The sequence below is a fragment of the Populus nigra genome, chromosome 16 (genome assembly GCF_951802175.1).
Source record: "Populus nigra chromosome 16, ddPopNigr1.1, whole genome shotgun sequence".
NCBI classification, from domain to species: Eukaryota; Viridiplantae; Streptophyta; class Magnoliopsida; order Malpighiales; family Salicaceae; genus Populus; species Populus nigra.
Genome location: NC_084867.1, coordinates 13,058,044 through 13,078,818, shown reverse-complemented (window position 1 = coordinate 13,078,818; position 20,775 = coordinate 13,058,044). Strand labels below are relative to the sequence as shown.

General features: G+C 39.5%; 2 protein-coding genes across 3 annotated transcripts; one reads left to right on the top strand and one right to left on the bottom strand.

Moving 5' to 3' along the window:
* Positions 1–7,316: 7,316 nt before the first annotated feature.
* On the top strand, positions 7,317–7,782 carry LOC133675365 (peptidyl-prolyl cis-trans isomerase-like). Its single transcript, XM_062096717.1, has 2 exons — positions 7,317–7,413; positions 7,505–7,782. The coding sequence occupies exons 1-2, from the start codon at positions 7,317–7,319 to the stop codon at positions 7,780–7,782; spliced, it is 375 nt and encodes a 124-aa protein (XP_061952701.1).
* Positions 7,783–8,230: 448 nt separating this feature from the next.
* LOC133675098 (chaperonin 60 subunit alpha 2, chloroplastic-like) lies at positions 8,231–18,051 on the bottom strand. 2 transcript variants are annotated; one of them, XM_062096373.1, is made up of 9 exons: positions 17,884–18,051; positions 12,233–12,407; positions 11,841–11,962; positions 11,533–11,740; positions 11,302–11,447; positions 10,650–10,956; positions 9,873–10,123; positions 9,396–9,596; positions 8,231–9,000 (listed from the first exon to the last, which is right to left on the bottom strand). In XM_062096373.1, the coding sequence occupies exons 1-9, from the start codon at positions 17,941–17,943 to the stop codon at positions 8,713–8,715; spliced, it is 1,758 nt and encodes a 585-aa protein (XP_061952357.1). In that variant the 5' UTR covers positions 17,944–18,051; the 3' UTR covers positions 8,231–8,712. The 2 variants fall into 2 exon arrangements, with proteins under 2 accessions (XP_061952357.1, XP_061952358.1); XM_062096374.1 differs by lacking the exons at positions 12,233–12,407; positions 17,884–18,051 and having other exon boundaries at positions 11,831–11,963.
* Positions 18,052–20,775: the final 2,724 nt, after the last annotated feature.

Below are 20,775 nucleotides of genomic sequence, written 5' to 3'. Positions count from 1 at the left end.
CCAAATGCTCTCCCATTCTGAACATTCCCACCCGAATGCTCTTTGCTCAACCAAGAGTTGCATCTTGTATTTATAGATAAGCAAGGTGTTATGTGTGGACACAAGATGGTGGTGGTGGCAGCCATGTCAAGCATGGTTGCTGTCAAACATGGCTGCAAGGTTAGGCATGGTAGGTTACCTAACCATTGAAAATGGTGGCTGCCATATTTGACTAAAGGAGAGTGTCTCAGCTATAAATAGAAATGCTGAGAGAGAGACGTGGGTGAAGAGAGAATAAGATAGAGAACAAGAGAGAAACACAGAGAGAGAGCTAGAGAGTTGAGTTGAGAAGAATTTTCTCCTCCTCCTTGTTTTGTTGTTTGTATTGTTTCTAAGCTTGATTAATACAAACCAGTAGCTCCGTGGAGTAGGCAAGTTGTCGAACCACGTAAATTTGATGTGTTTTGATTGCTTGAATGACCCAACAACTTGTATCAGAGCTTGTTCTTGAAAAGGAGGGTGTTTGATCCAAACTCAAAAATCAAAGTTCTCAAAACGTGTTTTTGAACATACCATCGTGTAGAGCAAGGGAAGACGAATTCACTGGTGAAAACCCGACGAAGAACCGACGTCCTGCATGCCCGCACGCGCCGACGAAGCCACTGCCTACGCTCGCCCACGCGCAGCACGCTCTCCACGCGTTGTCTCTGCCCGGATGCCTGCATCTGAACCGGGTTGACCCGCCACGTCATCCGCCATGCCAGCAAAACCATACAGTCACCTGACACGTCACCTAACACCTCAGCAAGTCAACTGACACGTCATCCGACCAGTCAGCAGCAACGTCAGCCACTGCCACGTCAGCAAGGATCGCGCGTGCATTTGCCACGTCAGCAAAAAGTGGGTCCCGGTTTGCCTACGTGGAGGCCATGTCATCTGGCCACGTCATCAAAGTGGGTTTTGATCCAGTGCTTCGCAGACACTATTCTGGCCTGACACGCGGCTTCATCTGCACCGTCTGTTGATCCAAAACTTTGATTGTTAAGATCTGAGCCATCCGAAGTCCGATTGGGGTGATCTCAGTGTCGTTTCCAATATTTTTTGCCGTTCTGGACACATCTGTAAGGTCAGATTTGACAAATTCAAATCAGAGATACATTAAAAATGGCAGATGAAATAAAGGCTGCGGGAATTGAAAAATTTGATGGAACATATTTTGGATATTGGAAAATGCAAATTGAAGACTATTTATATGGGAAGAAACTTCATCTTCCTCTGTTGGGGAGCAAACCAGAAAATATGCCAGAAGAAGATTGGTTGCTTCTTGATAGACAAGTTTTGGGTATTATCCGGCTATCCTTATCAAGAAGAGTTGCTCACAATGTCACAAAAGAAAGATCCACTGCAAGACTAATAGAAGCCTTGTCTAGGATGTATGAGAAGCCCTCGGCAAACAATAAAGTGCACTTGATGAAGAAGTTGTTCAACCTGAAAATGACAGAAGGCACCTCCGTCACACAACATCTTAACAACTTTAATACCATCACAAATCAATTGTCATCTGTAGAGATTGAGTTTGATGATGAGATCCGTGCACTCATTTTACTAGCTTCACTTCCAAGCAGTTGGGAAGGTATGAGGACAGCCGTGAGCAACTCAGCTGAAAAATCCAAACTGAAATATGATGACATCCGAGACTTGATTTTAGCTGAAGAAGTGCGAAGGAAAGACTCAGGTGAAAGTTCAAGTTCAGGATCAGCTCTCAACATTAACACTCGAGGGAGGAGACAGGATAGAGGCTTATCCAGAGGCAGATCCAAATCAAGATACAGAAGTAAAAGCAAGTCTGGACCCAGAAAGCAGGTTGAATGTTGGAATTGTGGCAAACCTGGTCATTTCATGAGGAATTGCACAAAACCGAAAAAACCTGAAGCTGACTCTGCAAACGCTACCACAGATGAGGTGCAAGACACTTTGATTCTTGCTGTACAAAGTCCAATTGATGATTGGATTCTTGATTCTGGTGCTTCATTCCACTGTACACCACACCATGAGATGATGCAAAACTATGTTGCTGGTAGTCTATCTGGCCGATGGACAACCAATGAAGATTGTGGGTATAGGAGAAGTGCAGATCAAGACAATGAATGGATCTACATGGAACTTGCAAAATGTAAGGCATGTTCCTGGACTAAAGAAGAAGTTGATCTCAGTCGGACAACTTGATGAGAGTGGTCATTCAATCCTTTTTTCTGGAGGTATGTGGAAGGTATCAAAGGGAGCAATGGTTTTGGCTCGTGGAAAGAAAACCGGCACCCTGTATATGACCACAAGATTTGCAGACATTATTGCCTCTACTGAAGCAGAAAATCAAGCACAGCTATGGCACTGTAGACTCGGCCATAAGAGTCAAAAGGGGATGAAGATACTTCAGACAAAGGGAAAACTGCCAGAGCTTAAAAATGTTGATCTAGACATTTTTGAAAGCTGTGTTCTTGGAAAACAGAAGAAGCTCAGTTTCTTAAAGGTTGGCAGGGCCTTACGACCAAGAAAGCTAGAACTGGTGCACACAGATTTATGGGGACCTTCTCCAGTGGCATCTCTTGGAGGTTCTCGGTATTACGTAACTTTCATTGATGATTTCAGCAGAAAGGTATGGGTCTACTTTCTGAAAAATAAATCTGATGTGTTCGAAACATTCAAGAAGTGGAAGGCTATGGTTGAGAATGAATCAGGTTTGAAGTTGAAATGCTTAAGATCTGATAATGGAGGAGAATACATTGATGGAGGTTTCAAGGAGTATTGTGTTGTTAATGGTATCAGAATGGAAAAGACCATTCCTGGCACACCACAACAGAATGGCATTACTGAACGAAAGAACCGGACCATCAATGAACGAGCTAGAAGCATGAGGTTGCATTCAGGGCTACCTCAAACATTCTGGGCTGACGCAGTTCATACTGCAGTTTACTTGATCAACCGTGGACCATCAGTTCCTTTGGAGTTCAGATTGCCCGAGGAAGTATGGAGAGGAAAAGAGGTACAACTCTCTCATTTAAAGGTCTTTGGGTGTGTTTCCTATGTGCATATAAATTCTGATGCTCGCAACAAGCTAGATGCCAAATCCAAGAAATGTTTCTTCATTGGCTTTGGAGATGAAGAATTTGGATTTCGGTTCTGGGATGATCAGAACAGAAAGATTATCAGAAGCAGGAATGTGATCTTCAATGAGAAAGTTTTGTACAAAGACAGATCAAGTGCAGAAACAGATATGACTGATTCAGATACAAGTCCATAAAAATCTGAATTCATAAGATTAGAAGGCCTTCCCGATGTTACTAAGCAGAACAAAACTCAAGAGTCTTTACAAGAAGATTCAAGCACATATGTACCCACCACTACACAAGACGATGTAGAACCAATTGAACCAATTGTTTATGTTCGCAGGTCTTCAAGGACTATAAAGCCCCCACAACGGTTCACACTTCTATTGAATTATATTTTACTGACAGATGGTGGTGAGCCGCTAAGTTATGAAGAATCCTTACAAGATGGAAACTCAAGCAAGTGGGAGTTAGCCATGAAGGACGAGATGAGTTCGTTGCTGAAGAACAAGACCTGGGAGCTGACCACACTACCTGAAGGAAAGAAGGCTTTGCAAAACAAGTGGGTCTATAGAGTAAAAACTGAGCATGACGAAAGCAAACGGTTCAAGGCAAGACTTGTTGTAAAAGGGTTTCAACAAAAGAAAGGGATTGACTACTCTGAGATATTTTCTCCAGTTGTGAAGCTCACAACAATCAGAGTTGTTCTGGGGATAGTAGCAGCAGAGAATTTACATCTTGAACAATTAGATGTAAAAACAGCTTTTCTTCATGGAGAATTGGAGGAAGACATTTACATGCAACAACCAGAGGGGTTTGAAATACCAGGAAAGGAGAACCAAGTCTGCAAGCTAAAGAAAAGCCTATACGGTTTGAAGCAAGCTCCAAGACAGTGGTACAAGAAGTTTGACAACTTCATGTGTAGTTCGGGATACACAAGATGTCAGGCTGATCATTGTTGCTATGTCAAACATTTTGACAACTCCTACATCATTCTACTATTATATGTGGATGATATGTTGATTGCAGGATCCAACATTGAGGAGATTGACAAGCTGAAACAACAATTGTCAAAACAGTTTGAAATGAAGGATTTGGGAGCTGCTAAACAAATACTTGACATGAGAATCATTAGAGATCAAGACAAAGGCATACTAAAGCTTTCACAAACAGAGTATGTCAAGAAGGTTCTCAGCAGGTTTAGTATGGATAATGCTAAACCAGTAAGTACACCTCTGGGGAATCATTTCAAGCTCAGCAAAGACCAGTCATCAAAAACTAAGCTAGAAAGTGGATACATGGATAAGATTCCATACGCCTCAGCTATCGGCTCTTTGATGTATGCTATGGTCTGTACCAGACCAGACATTGCCCATGCAGTGGGAGTTGTAAGCCGATATATGAGCAATCCTGGAAAGCAACATTGGGAGGCGGTGAAATGGATCATGAGATACTTAAAAGGTTCATCAGAGACATATCTTACCTTCACAGCTGGTGGTTTGAAACTTGAAGGTTTTGTAGACGCTGATCTAGCAGGAGATGTTGATAGCAGAAAGAGCACTACAGGATATGTATATACTCTAGGAGGGACTGTTGTTTCCTGGAGTTCGACCTTACAAAAGATCGTCGCTCTTTCAACAACCGAAGCTGAATATGTTGCAGTTTCAGAATCTGCAAAAGAGATAGTATGGCTACAGAGTTTCCTGAAAGAATTGGGCAAGATGAATGAAAAGGGTACTTTGTATAGCGACAGTCAGAGTGCAATCTTCCTTGCCAAGAATCCAGCATTTCACTCCAGGACGAAGCATATTCAGATCAAATATCACTTCATCCGACAATTGCTAGACGAGGAGCAACTGATGCTAGAAAAGATCTGCGGAAGCAAGAATCCTGCTGACATGTTAACCAAAGGAGTTACTCTTGATAAACTGAAGCTGTGTAAAGCTTCAGTTGGTCTCAGAGATTAAAAGACAGATCTAGCACCATTTGTGTCCAAGTGGGAGATTGTTATGTGTGGACACAAGATGGTGGTGGTGGCAGCCATGTCAAGCATGGCTGCTGTCAAACATGGCTGCAAGGTTAGGCATGATAGGTTACCTAACCATTGAAAATGGTGGCTGCCATATTTGACTAAAGGAGAGTGTCTCAGCTATAAATAGAAATGCTGAGAGAGAGACGTGGGTGAAGAGAGAATAAGATAGAGAACAAGAGAGAAACACAGAGAGAGAGCTAGAGAGTTGAGTTGAGAAGAATTTTCTCCTCCTCCTTGTTTTGTTGTTTGTATTGTTTCTAAGCTTGATTAATACAAACCAGTAGCTCCGTGGAGTAGGCAAGTTGCCGAACCGCGTAAATTTGATGTGTTTTGATTGCTTGAATGACCCAACACAAGGGAGCTGCAAAGGCTCCTTCCCATTATCCCCCATTTTCGGGACCTAGTGGAGCACTACCTCTCACCTATGATCCCATGTTTTCAGGACATGGTGAAGCACTATCTCTCACCCATGATCCCATGTTTTCAGGAGATAGTGGCCTGGACAGCACCCCAGTTATGCTCCCACGTTCTGCCTCCCATGAAGCTGCCACTTCCCCCATTTCCTGGTTGTCTACTTGTCAGCCCCAGCTGCTAGTTTCTGCTGCGTCAGCTGCTGACTTAGAAGGTCCATCATCTAAGTCCCCACGTCCATGCCAAGTCGCAAGCTCAAAGACTCGCATAGACCATTGCATGCTGCCTGCCGAATTCATCTCTGCCTATGCAAGGCTGTCGCAATCCATCGCTGCCGAATTCTAGGCAGTGTGCCTTCGTTGGCGCGTCCCAGCGCCTAGAGTTCTTAACCCATGCCTTGGACAGTCCTTCGCCCAAGTTTTAGATCGTGCCAAGTCGCGCCCCTGACTTGCACCAGCTGTTGCGCGCTGCCGAATTCGCATCTGCGTGCAGGCTGCCAATTCCTGCGCTGCCGACTTCGCATCTGCGTGCAGGCTGCCAATTCCTCGACAGCCCATGTTCTCGTCAGCCTATGCCCCTGACGAGTTTTCCCGCCTGGCTTGGACATTCCATCGTCAAGCCCATGTTCGTCGACAATCTGCGCTGTCGATTTTCCTTTTGACGAACCTACAGCCACACAAATCTGCGCTACCGATTTCTCCCACTGATGGCATGGTGCCAGCACCCTTAGGCCTTGTTTTGGCCAGCCTGCCGAAATGTGCACCCCGTGCACGTTTAACACTGTTACAGCTTCCCTCTTAGAAAGAAACAAATAAGGAATACCTGACACAAATCTTTAAATCACACGTTGCAAAACCCTCGTATTAAAAATAGGAGATAGCCATCCTCTAATCTCAAATCTCTACCCCCTCGAACTTTTCCAGGATTTGAATCTAAAAAAACCTCGTATTAAAAATTCAAAACTGCATGGTCTTAACTCTTGAATGGATGGTCCCCCTATTCTTCCCAGCCCTGTGATAAGGAATGCCGCTTCTGTTCAAAAACTCTGTTGTAGAATTGTAGGCATAATTTTCTCTCAAGGTTCAGGTTAATTTTGTATCTGGAAGGCCAACGGGCCTTGGCATCAAAACATTTTGTAATTTTCAACAGTTTTCAAGGGTTTACGCGATTATGCTGAATTGTAAGTGGGATTTCCTCAATTGAGACAAGACCAAACCTACAGCCAGAAAAAGTCTTTATTTACCAAACAAAAACAGAGCGTTTCTGTATCTTTCCTCTGGGCTTCAAAAAATCTAATAGATCTTGTCTTATGGTAGACTGCTTCAGTTCCCTTACGAAACTTTTATTATTGGGCTAGTCATACACTTTATATATTTCTAGCAATTCACATGACATCATCAAATGATACAAGTATTGGATAAGAATCTACAACAACACTAGAACATCCTCGTTGACGATCCATGCTTCTCTGCAAAAATCCATTAGTATCTTTCCAAGATCATGAAACTCCAAAACAAAGAACATCCAAAACCCTTTGCAAACTCCAACAGAACCCTAATTGAATATAACAGCTGAAAACATCCCAGTGAAGTGCTTGCGATTCAAAAAATGAAGTCTAATAATGGACTACTTGAAGCAAAGCAGAAGTTATGAGACACTTATGATGCGTCTGTGGTGGATAAAAAGGCTGTTTCCGTAGAAAGCATTTTTCAAGACGGATAGGAACGTTGTGGCAGTTGATTTGAAACATAGGAATTGGAAGGATCAAAATTCAGAATGTCTGAAAAGCAATGATACTTGATATGAATCCAGGTGATGTGGTTAAGGTCGGGGTGATTTGGATGGCGAGAGAGGAGATATTGGAGAAAGTGATGGGAGCACTAAATGGTGTTGTGGAGATTCCCAGGAAGTGGACAGGGTTGCAGCCTCTAATTTCCACTTAAAGTTAGTGGATTCAATGCGTTGCTGATTTTTCAAGCAAAGACTGATTGGGAGGGGAACTTTGAAATAGTTAAACGGAATGAGGAAAAGGAGGCAGAGGAAGAGGAAGAGGAAGAGGAAGATGAGAAAAGAGATGAAAGTAAGAAAGATGGGAAGTGTGTCAAAAGGAAGAGGAAGAGGAAGATGAGAAAAGAGATGAAAGTAAGAAAGATGGGAAGTGTGTCAAAAGGAAGAGCGTTCGTGAGTACTAGTAATATTCATGAGCTTATATTAGAAGGTGCATTGGGTACGACTGAGGAGAAAGGGGGATGGTAATGACATGGATGTCGAGAAAGGAGAGAGTAAGCAAGAAGAAGAAAATGATTTTCATATTTAGAGTAGGGATTGAGAAGGGAAATCTGTTCTCTATACTCTTGACATCATTGATAATAATCTACATGAGATTTACTCCTGCACTTCAACGCAGCCACATAAGCACATGCCCAAACTGAAATATTTCATTTAGTTTTCGAGCACCGGGGCTAAGTCCATTTCCATGAAAATGATAGAGGATGTACGTGCGCGCTTCTAATTCAAAACAAAATGAAAATGTTGAAAAATCAAACATTTGAAAACTCACAAAAGATGGAGCAGGCTGCTTCTCAAACAGCAGAACATGTTTTATAACACTACAAGGCAATCATCCAATAGCAAACAAAAATCAATTAACTTTGATGGCAATAGACCAAAACCTCGTTCAAATAAAATAGACAGATGAATCATCTAGCAGTCAAGGGAAAATATAATTGATAAAATAAAGGTGATTTTCTGCTTAACTTGTGTCAGTGACCAACTTCAGTTGAAGATTTTAAAGAGGGCATCTGGATATGGGGATTACTCTTCCTAGATGGCTACTTGCTGAGTTACTGGAATAGTAGTGAGTTTCTTGACAGGAAACCAGCCAGAAAATCAAATATAACAGAGACCAAACACAAAATTTAGGGGAGTAGTTGTCGATGTATCAGCAGGGAGAACCAAGCATTTCCAGACAAATGCAAAGTCTTTCATTATGGCATTTGATGCTTTTGTGGTCTCAAGCACGATCCACCTGGTGATCCCAGAAGTTGTAAAGGCTTGTTGAAGAGACTTGCTTCACCTTCAAGTTTCATTCTGACCAGCCAACTCAAAACTGTTGATGAGAGCCATCAGAGCAATAAAATTTCTTCAGCTTCTTTCTACAATTTTAACAGCTCTTTTCCATTTTTCTCAAGGTGTAATTCCAGGAACATAAGGGACAGCGGGCTTGGGCTTCTTTATTTTTTCAACCAGCACAGCTTGAGTTGTTAGAACTATCCCAGCAATTGAGACAGCACTTTGAAGTGCACACCTAGAAACTCTACAAGGATCTACCACCCCTGCATTGAGAAGATCTTCATATCTACCAGTCATTGCATTGTAACCAGTTCTCCAGTCACAAGATCGAATATTCTCCACCACAACTGCTCCATCAACCCCTGCATTAGTTGCAATTGTTTTTGCAGGTGCAAGAAGTGCCTGTAATGCATCATTGCTATGTGTTACTACATGGGAGAAGAAATTTCCCTTTATAGTCATTTAGAAACCACTACTTGTAGGGTTTCTCCATGCTACGCCCTGCATTTATAACCATTTCATAAGGATGTCCAACTTTATCACTAATTATGAAAGGAACCTTGGTCCGTTTTACAAGTCTTGTGCAATAATCTGCTTTAGCACAAACGCTGCATGGTAACTCATTCACAAACGCTGCTTATTTCTATTTGAGACGCAATATTCACCAATCCAAATAAAGAAATGAGCATAAAAGGCACATCTCACAAAAGAAAAGAAAATCACCTTAGATCAAATCCTAGTGAGGCGAAAGTGTGAAGAAAATAACTTTTGAAAAAAGAAAGGAACCGAGAACCGACCTTTGCAACAATATCAGCACCAATCTTCTCATTTTCATCTTTCATGGAATTTTTTATTGAGGAGATCTGCTCCGAGAGATGTACATATGTTGCACCACCACCAGGTACTATCCCTTCATCCATGGCAGCAAATGTAGCATTCTTTGCATCTTCAATTCTGAGTTTCCTATCTTCAAGTTCTGTCTCCGTGTGTGCTCCTACCTAAATTTGCATGCTAAACAAGTTAAATCTAAAGATAACTTTAAACTAAAACACCACCAAACAAAATATTAGAGTCCTGTTGTTTGTCTTTGTATTTCTTAAGGAAAACAGGGCAGAAAATTCATCCCTGCTACTGAGCTAATGCCACTCAAGGAGCCTATGTCATCAGTAGTAATTCTTCACACTTATAGCCAGATTTGTCAAGATGCCCATCTATTTTTCCGAAATATATTGTATACAAGTTTAGCAATTCTTTCTGAGAGCTTGATCACAAACCTTGATTACAGCCACACCACCAGATAATTTAGCAATTCTCTCTGAGAGCTTTCTTGAAAGGGCAGCATTATCTGTTTCAGCGAGGTCCTTTTTTATCTGAAGAATTCTTGCCTGAATTTCAGCTTTGGTAGCTGAGTCAGCAACTATGGTTGTTGAATTACTTGTTATGGTAACTTTTCGTGCAATGCCAAGTTGATCCGAGGTTACACTTCCGAGTGTCAGCCCAAAATCACCAGAGAGAAAATCAGCACCTGATGGTTTTGGTATGGCATGAATTACACAGCATATCAGATGCAATGACCTTCCTATGATAGTCATATGAGAACAGAATACAATCTTGCGCAAGCATCCAAGTAAAGAATTTATTATTTGTAGTGCATAAAAAGTATTTATAATTTTTTTAATTGAGGCCTCGGTAATCATCAAAGGATTTTACAATCTTAACAAAGCATCCAAGTAAAACATTTATTGTTTCTAGTGCATGAAAAAGAGTAATAGTTCTCATAATTGAGGAGAGTAACGATTCTTATATTTGAGACCTAGGTAATTATCAAAGGATATCTTAATTAACATGATATACTCAAAAGTTTATGCACCTGCAAGGGTCATACACAAACATATAAGAACATCCAGTGCACACATAGGAAGGCTCGCATATGTAACACGAACCCAACTCACGAGGAAGATAAATAATTCATTAACTGATATGTCAATATATTTCAATATAGCACAACTTAGAATAACCAATTTAAGTTGGAAAGAAAGATGCAAGTTCACCTGTCATAAGAGCAATGTCTTGCAACGATGCTTTCTTTCGATCTCCAAATCCAGGGCATTTGACAACAGCAACATTGAGCAACCCTTTCATTTTGTTCAACACTAGTGTTTCCAAAACCGGCTTTGAGATATCCTCAGCAATGATTAACAATGGGACACTGAGTTGGGTAGTCTTCTCCAACACAGGAACAATTTCTTGGACATTTGCAATCTTCTGATCCGTTACAAGGACTTTGGCCTTGTCAAACTCCACCAAAGATTTTTCCTGGTTTGTGATGAATTGGGGTGACATATAACCCTTGTCAAACTGCAGAGAAAGAACACCAAACTTAACTGGAAATGAAAACATAAATTCTTCATAAACAGAGAAAAAGTTGAAAAATTTATCCACTCATAGGAGGCAGAGTGTTTACACAAGTATTGCTACCCTGTTACTGAAAAAACAAAATAGTTCACCTGGAAAGTACAAAGAGCAGAAGCTCAACCAACCTAAATATTTACAGATAATGAATGGTTTAACCATTCAGACTATGACTAATGATATAACATAAAATCATAAACTTCTAACATAAACTTTGATGTAATGCCAATTTTCCAGTGATTTATCTGACAGGATTTTTCAAACCATATTGAGAACTAGCAGCTTAATCACCTTCATTCCTTCTTCTATTATCACAAATGTATCAGAGGTTGAAGATGATTCAAGAGAGATTACTCCATCAGAGCCAATCTTCTCTATAGTTTCAGCAATTAGGTTCCCAACAAATTCATCATTTCCAGCAGAAATTGAAGCGACCGCTGCAAGGAGAAGAAATTCTAGATTGTAGTTTCCAAGTCAAAATGATGGTTTTGAACAAAGTTTAAATAAAGATGGCATAGAGACCTTTTATATCATCCTTCCCTTTTACTGGAAAACTATTCTTCTTCAACACTTTGACCAACTCTTTGACAGCCATATCCATTCCTTTCTTTACAAAAACAGGGTTAGCCCCAAAACTGACTGCCAACATCCCTGTTTTGATCATTTCACGAGCCAAAATAATAGCAGTAGTAGTGCCATCTCCAGCCATATCATTCATTTTACTAGCAACCTGCAATAAGTCACTTCAATATCACATTTCTAATCGATCAGCATCAAATAACACATCAACAAAATATTAAGGAGAGGATAATGTAGCAACCATGAATGACCTCTTGGATTAAAATTGCTCCAATATTCTCCATTGAATCCGGAAGCTCTATTGCACGAGCTATTGTAACACCATCATTTACTACTTTTAGCGTCTTTGAATCCGAAAGAACAACATTACGACCTGCATAGTTTCACATCTTACTGACTTAACACCGTCACCATCAATAAAGACTGACAATTTACCATACAATAAAACAAAAATGATCTTTTTCTCTCAGAATTAGTCCCTCTTATGGTTGCACAAGGAATTATTTAAGTAGTAGTTTTATTATTTGAACAACAACAATAACAAATGTGTCGTCTTGTAAAACTTAAGCTTGAAGAACCAAAATTTAAAAAACAAAGAAAAAAATCCATACAAAACATGGAAAAGAAGCAGAACTCAGTTTACCTTGAGGCCCTAAAGTGAGAGAAACAGCATCAGCAAGCTTATCAATTCCTGCCTGCAAGGCTTCTCTACAATCTTTACCGAAAGATATCTTCTTTGGACCTGCTCTTACCACTAATTTATTCACTACTTGATGGTTTCTCCATATCCCACTTGCCCTTTTGTTCCCACCAAGACTCTGCAACTGTAAAGCCACTTTAATTAGTTGGCATAATTGATGGGATTTAAGTGGGAGATGAGTTGTAATTGGTGGAGTGTGAGTGGAAGATGAGTTGGTATAATTGGTGGAGTATGAGTGGAGGATGAGTTGTTAGGCATATATTCCTCCTAAATTTATGACCATTATACCCTCACTCTTGCCTATAAATAGGCAATGCATTCAAGCCTATATGCACACCAAGATAGAGAAGAGAAGAGTAGAGTGAAGAGAGAGTAATCCCACAAAATTGTGAGGTATTTGTGAGAGAGTAAGTGAGGTGTTTTCTCCTAATAATAGAGAGATTCTTAGTTGTTCTCCTATTATTTGAGAGAGGTTGTAATTCTCACATTACTTAGTAAAATCCTTCTATACTTGCCTGTGGACGTAGCCCAATTGGGTGAACCACGTAAATTCTTGTGTGTCTCATTTCTCATTTTATCTTATTCCTTGTCTTTTGTCTTGTCGGGTTTGCATGCCAGTATCCTAACAGTGGTATCAGAGCCTGGTTGGTTGGTGTTGTTAATACACAAAAGTTATTCGTGTATACGGTTACTATTCACGTCTACGGTTACTATTCACCTATACGGCACTATTCACCCATACGGTACTGTACACATAAGTTACTGTTGGCGTATATAGAAAGTCAGTGCGGTGATTAAATACAGTCTAGGAAGTTCTGTCTAAGGAGATTGGGTTTTAAGCGGGACCGTTTGTGACCCCTCCAATCTTTCCTGGGAACTTACTTAGTGAAGTATTATTCACACGATACTATTTCTGTATACGTTACAGTTCTGTGAAACGGTGATAGCTGAATAGATCACGGTGAATAAAATGGCAGCAAAGTACGAGATTGAAAGGTTTAATGGGAGCAATTTCTCACTCTGGAAAATGAGAATCAAGGCAATCTTAAGGAAAGACAATTGCTTGGCAGCAATTGGGGATCGACCCGCGGAGATCACTGATAATGCAAAATGGAATGAGATGGATGGCAATGCTATTGCTAACATACATTTAGCATTAGCCGATGAAGTATTATCAAGTGTGGCGGAGAAGAAAACAGCTAATGAGATATGGGAGACTCTAACAAAGCTATATGAGTCCAAGTCTTTGCACAATAAGATTTTCTTAAAGCGGAGACTTTATACCCTTCGAATGGCAGAAACCACGGCGGTGACTGACCACATCAACACAATAAGGACTCTATTTTCACAACTCACTACGTTGGGTCAACAAATAGAGGAAAGTGAACGTGCAGAGCTTCTACTTCAAAGTCTTCCAGATTCCTATGATCAGCTCATTATCAACTTGACCAATAATATCCTCACAGACTATTTAGTCTTTGATGATGTTGCAGCCGCCATCTTGGAAGAAGAAAATAGGCGCAAAAATAAAGGAGACAGAAATAGTTCAAACCAAGCAGAGGCATTATTGGTGTCAAGAGGGAGATCAACGGAGCGTGGCTCTAGTGGGAGTCAAAGGCAAGGGAGGTCCAAATCAAGAAGTAAGAAGACTGTGAAATGCTACAACTGTGGCAAAAAGGGGCACTTTAAAAAGGATTGTTGGTTTAAAAAGGGCATAGAGAATACTGCAGAGTCATCAAAACCTCAAGGATGTGTTGCAAGCACCTCAGAAGATGGAGAGATTTTATATAGTGAAGCAGCGACAGTCTCTACAGATAGAGAAGAGCTCACTGAGGTCTGGCTAATGGATTCAGGAGCAACATGGCATATGACTCCTAATCGAGATTGGTTCCATACATATGAACCCATCTCTGGAGGCAAAGTGTTCATGGGTGATAATCATGCTTTGGAGATTGCTGGCATTGGCACCATCAAATTGAAGATGTATGATGGCTTAATTCGTACTATTTCAGGAGTGCGGCATGTGAAAGACTTGAAGAAGAATCTTTTGTCTGTAGGACAATTTGATAGTCTTGGCTGTAAGATCCGAACAGACAATGGAATAATGAAAATTGTCAAAGGAGCGCTGGTGGTTTTAAAGGCAAGAAAGACAGTTGCAAACATGTTTGTATTAATGGGAGAAACACATCATGGGGCAGAAGCGTCAATCGCATCAGCCAATCCTGCAGAAGAGAAGACGATGATGTGGCATCAAAAACTAGGCCACATGTCTGAGAAAGGTTTAAAGGTTCTCTCTGATCAGAAGTTACTCCCTGGGCTTACAAAGGTTACTTTACCTTTTTGTGAGCACTGTGTTACAAGTAAACAGCACAGGTTGAAGTTTGGCACATCAACAACTAAAAGCAAATGCATCTTAGACCTGATTCACTCTGATGTTTGGCAAGCACCGGTTGTATCCTTGGGAGGAGCAAGATACTTTGTATCATTCATAGATGACTTCTCCAGGAGATGTTGGGTGTATCCAATTAGAAGGAAGGCAGATGTGTTCACAGTCTTTAAAACTTTCAAAGCGCGGGTGGAACTTGAATCTGAAAAGAAGATCAAGTGTTTGAGGACTGACAATGGAGGAGAATATACCAGTGATGAATTTGATAACTTCTGTCAACATGAAGGTATCAAAAGGCAGTTCACAACGGCATACACTCCACAACAAAATGGAGTGGCAGAGCGGATGAACAGAACTCTATTAGAAAGAACAAGAGCAATGTTGAAGGCTGCAGGTCTAGAAAAGTCATTTTGGGCAGAAGCAGTCAATACCGCCTGTTATGTGATAAATCGATCTCCATCAATTGCAATTGAGCTGAAGACACCAATGGAGATGTGGACTGGAAAACCAGCAGATTATTCTCGATTGCATATATTTGGAAGTCCTATGTACGTGATGTACAATACTCAAGAAGTCAGCAAGCTGGATTCAAAATCCAGAAAATGTATATTCTTGGGATATGCTGATGGAGTGAAGGGGTATCGCTTGTGGGATCCCACTGCCCACAAAGTAGTCATCAGCAGGGATGTCATATTTGCAGAAGGTAAAATGCAAATGGAAGAACATAATAGCATTCTAAAGGAGACTACAGCAGTCCAGATTGAAAATACTCAGAATCATACTTCTTCTGAAGCTGTACTAGAGCATGAAGAGCAAGAACAAATAGAGACTGAAACTCCTGAAGTTCGGCGGTCGACTCGTGAAAGAAGGCCACCGGCTTGGCACTCAGAATATGTTACTGAGAGTAACATTGCATACTGTCTTCTAACAGAGGATGGAGAGCCTTCAACTTTCCACGAGGCTATCAAAAGCACAGATGTATCTATGTGGATGACAGCAATGCAAGAGGAGATTGAAGCTCTGCACAAGAATAACACTTGGGATCTTGTTCCGCTACCACAAGGAAGAAAGGCCATTGGCAACAAATGGGTTTACAAGATAAAGCGTGATGGCAATGATCAAGTGGAGCGGTATCGTGCAAGATTGGTGGTGAAAGGATATGCTCAGAAAGAAGGAATAGACTTCAATGAGATATTTTCTCCGGTGGTACGACTTACTACAATCAGAGTAGTCTTGGCAATGTGTGCTATATTTGATCTTCACTTAGAGCAGTTAGATGTGAAAACTGCATTTCTTCATGGAGAACTTGAAGAAGAAATTTATATGCTCCAACCAGAGGGTTTTGCTGAAACAGGCAAGGAGAACTTGGTTTGCAGGTTGAACAAATCTCTATACGGTCTCAAACAGGCGCCGAGGTGTTGGTACAAGAGATTTGATTCCTTCATAATTAGCCTTGGGTACAACAGACTCAGTTCAGACCATTGTACGTATTACAAGAGGTTTGAAGAAGATTTCATTATTTTGTTGTTGTACGTGGATGACATGTTGGTGATAGGCCCCAACAAAGATCGAGTCCAAGAATTGAAGGCACAGTTGGCTAGGGAGTTTGATATGAAGGACTTGGGACCAGCAAACAAGATTCTAGGGATGCAAATTCACCGAGACAGAAGTAAGAGGAAGATTTGGCTTTCTCAGAAGAATTATTTGAAGAAGATCTTGCGACGCTTCAATATGCAAGATTGTAAGCCAATTTCCACCCCACTTCCTGTTAACTTCAAATTATCCTCAAGTATGTCTCCTAGCAATGAAGCAGAGAGGATGGAGATGTCTCGAGTACCGTATGCATCAGCAGTGGGAAGTTTAATGTTTGCCATGGTATGCACAAGACCTGACATTGCACAAGCAGTGGGAGCAGCTAGTCGATACATGGCAAATCCTGGTAGAGAGCATTGGAATACTATTAAGAGGATCTTGAGATACATCAAGGGTACCTCAGATGCTGCATTATGTTATGGAGGATCAGAATTTACTGTCAGAGGTTATGTTGACTCAGATTTTGCTGGTGACCTTGAGAAAAGAAAATCCACTACAGGCTATGTGTTCATAATTGCAGGAGGAGCTGTGAGCTGGGTCTCTAAACTTCAGACTGTTGTAGCATTGTCCACAACAGAAGCTGAGTACATGGCAGCTACACAAGCTTGTAAAGAAGCAATATGGATGAAGAAACTTATGGAGGAGCTCGGACACAAACAAGAGAAGATTCTTTTGTATTGTGATAGTCAGAGTGCTTTGCATATTGCAAGGAATCCATCATTTCATTCAAGAACAAAACACATAGATGTTCAGTATCACTTTGTTCGTGAAGTGGTGGAAGATGGAAGTGTGGATTTTCAGAAGGTTCACACAAAGGAAAACCCAGCAGATGCTTTGACCAAACCAGTCAACACTGACAAGTATATATGGTGCAGATCCTCTTATGGCCTAGCAGAAACGTAAGCAGCATGAAGATGGCAAGTATAGAAAGGATAGAAGAATCACAAATGATCAAGTGTGAAGACTTGATTAAATCATCAAAGTCTTCAAGTGGGAGAATGTAAAGCCACTTTAATTAGTTGGCATAATTGATGGGATTTAAGTGGGAGATGAGTTGTAATTGGTGGAGTGTGAGTGGAAGATGAGTTGGTATAATTGGTGGAGTATGAGTGGAGGATGAGTTGTTAGGCATATATTCCTCCTAAATTTATGACCATTATACCCTCACTCTTGCCTATAAATAGGCAATGCATTCAAGCCTATATGCACACCAAGATAGAGAAGAGAAGAGTAGAGTGAAGAGAGAGTAATCCCACAAAATTGTGAGGTATTTGTGAGAGAGTAAGTGAGGTGTTTTCTCCTAATAATAGAGAGATTCTTAGTTGTTCTCCTATTATTTGAGAGAGGTTGTAATTCTCACATTACTTAGTAAAATCCTTCTATACTTGCCTGTGGACGTAGCCCAATTGGGTGAACCACGTAAATTCTTGTGTGTCTCATTTCTCATTTTATCTTATTCCTTGTCTTTTGTCTTGTCGGGTTTGCATGCCAGTATCCTAACAGCAACAATATTCCATGTTTACGGATCAAAATCAAAACACTCAGACACCCACATGTCCACGAACACAGACACAAATACAGACATAGAGATAGATGGTGAGAGCGAGATACTTACAGAGAATAGGGGTTGTTGAGGGAAGGCAAGAGGTTCGGAGATAGAGAAGGAGAAGGACATTTTTCTGCTCGTTTGTTGATTGGGCACGGTGTTGGCTTTGAGAATTTAGAGGGGCTTTAGAGCGCATCGGGCCGACCGCCTCTGTTCGGAAATGTGGATTTAGGAGACATGTCACGGCGACCCTTCAGACTACTAGTCGTTTATATATATGTAACGTTTTTTCTTTGGTGTTATAAAATTTTCTAACAAATTTTAAAAGCCAATACAAAAATGCTTTCTGAAATTAATTTTAAGTAATCCGTCAATATTCAAATAGATGTATTCATGCATGTGGAAGTTAATACTACAGCAATAATATAAAAAACACATAAATTTTAATGAATATAAAGGATAGTAGATGTGAATTCAAATTTGTAATTTTATTTTTTAAAATTTAAGTACATGGTAGTTGTGTTCTCAAGAGATTAATAATATTTTAAAAAAATAATATTATAGAGAAAATAATCTATAGTACAAAACATTAAGGAAATTAATACAAAATTAAAAATAAAAATAATAAATTCAAAGAAATAATAGGAAAATAACAAAATTGACTCGAAAAGTAACTTTGAACTCAATTTTAAAAGATATAATAATCGATGAGCGATAGAATAACAATCTTTATAAAAACTTGTTATAAAATTATCTGAAAAAATCTGAATTTGATTCATTAGTTAAATCTTTTGTTATTTCAATTTTAAAATATTAATTTAGTTTGACGTGATCAGACCTGCTCTTGAATCTGAACATGTTTTATCATAAAAGAATATATTAGATTATTCATATAATATATCCAGTAGTATTATATCCTCATCCAAATACTCAAATTTTTAATTTTTAGAAGTTTGGGCATTCAAATAAAAAAAAAACACATCGTACACCACAATATCAAATACAAATATATACATAGATGGTTAGCAATAATTAAACTTGATTATCTAATTTAAATCCTATATAAAAAAAGAAATTTCTCTTAAATGCATTAAATTAGATATAATTAATTCAAATATTAAAACCTGATTAGAAAGAAATTTAACTCTAAAGAGCAAGAATTTGTACCCAATATCTCATTTGAGACATCAGTCTTGTGATTACGTGTTCTAAAAGAGAGGGAAGAAATTGTAGTCATTATGCTGGTGGTGGACACACTCCAAATTAATTAACAAATAGAAACTTAGCTTTGAGATTATTCTCCTTTATCTTCTGAAAGTGACACATCTACCAAACCAATTAATTTAATTTCAACTATTAAAATCATACCATGCCCTGTTTAAAAACACAACACACAAACCGTATTAATTTAACTAACTTAATGATTAAAGCCCTAAACAAATAATTATAAAACCATTCTGTTGTTGGATGGTGAAAAAACACCAAAAGAATATCAAACCGTAAATCACGATTAATAAATAATCAAACACATCATTAACATTAATCATCATAAACTATGAGCTTGTTGTTTTATTGATCCCCACAGCACTATCAATGTCTCTCTAATTCCAAGTTTCCTTGTACTTTTTTTTAATAATAACCATTAAACATGGTCCGAGAATGATCCGAGATCAACCTATACCACGGCCAAGTGTGTATTAATCTGGGTGGGTGTTACTGTGAAAAAAAAATAAAAAAATTAAAATAATATTATTTTGAAAAAAATAAATAAAAAAATTAAAGTTGTTTTTATATGAACCTAGAGTTGATGTTGATTGATGTGCATTTTAGACCAAAAAAATAAAAAGTTACACCGGATTCTTCGAAGTCGACCTGCTGAGCAAGAGGAGTTTAATAACAATGATTCTAATATGTTCCTGTTAATCTTCCTTTCTTCACCTGCCACTTAATTTGGCGGTGTCCCTGCTTGGCCCAACACTCTCTGGCGACAAATATCAGCTGATGATTCGTCTGAGCAATATTTTTTTGGGGGCTGTTAAATCTTGGAACATGAACGTTGGCGTCGGTGATCTACGAGGAAATGGCAAGGAAAGTGAGAGTTTTGTTTTGCTACTAAAATCGGAGACTTGCTGTAATATTGTTGACAAGAGAATATATAATTTTGGGACCCAAAAGGAGAGAAGCTCGTGCGGGAGGAGATATAATTGAAAATGTAAATAAACAAGGGATGATTTGATCGCCATGGGAGGACCAGCTAGCTAGCCATGAATTGTGGGCTTCAATTATAAAGTAAGGATTTGACACTATTTTGTTAAAGTAATTAAGATCAAACACAAAAAGGATTCTAGAATTCTCAATAATCTGTATATTATAAAATACATAAATGTTAACCTAAATACAACTAAAGTATATATAGGTTGAACTGAAAGTACTATTCTACCCTTAATAAATAAGACTACATAAATATTATTTAACATCTCCCCTCAAACTCACGATGCGGCAGCTACAAGCATTGAGAGTTTGCCAACCAGAAAACAAAAACGAGAGATGAAGTGCGTCTTGGTAAAGAAATCTGCAATCTGCAAGGAAGAAGGAACAAAAGGCAAAGTAATGGTTCCATGCTTGAGATGATGACGAGTAAGATGACAATCGATCTTAATGTGCTTAGTCCGCTCATGAAAAACCGAGTTGTGAGCAATCTGAATAGAACTCTGGTTGTCACAATACATAGGAGTAGGATGAGAAAATGAAACTCTCATATCAGCAAGTAACCAACGTAACCAAACAATCTCTTTGGTAGTAAATGCCATGGCACGATATTCTGCTTTCGGTGGATGATTGAGAAACAATAGATTGTTTCTTGCTCTTCCAAGAAATAAGAGAATCATCTAAAAAGATACACAACCCGATAATAGACTTACGATCTGTGAGATCACTACCATGATCAGCATCAGAATATGC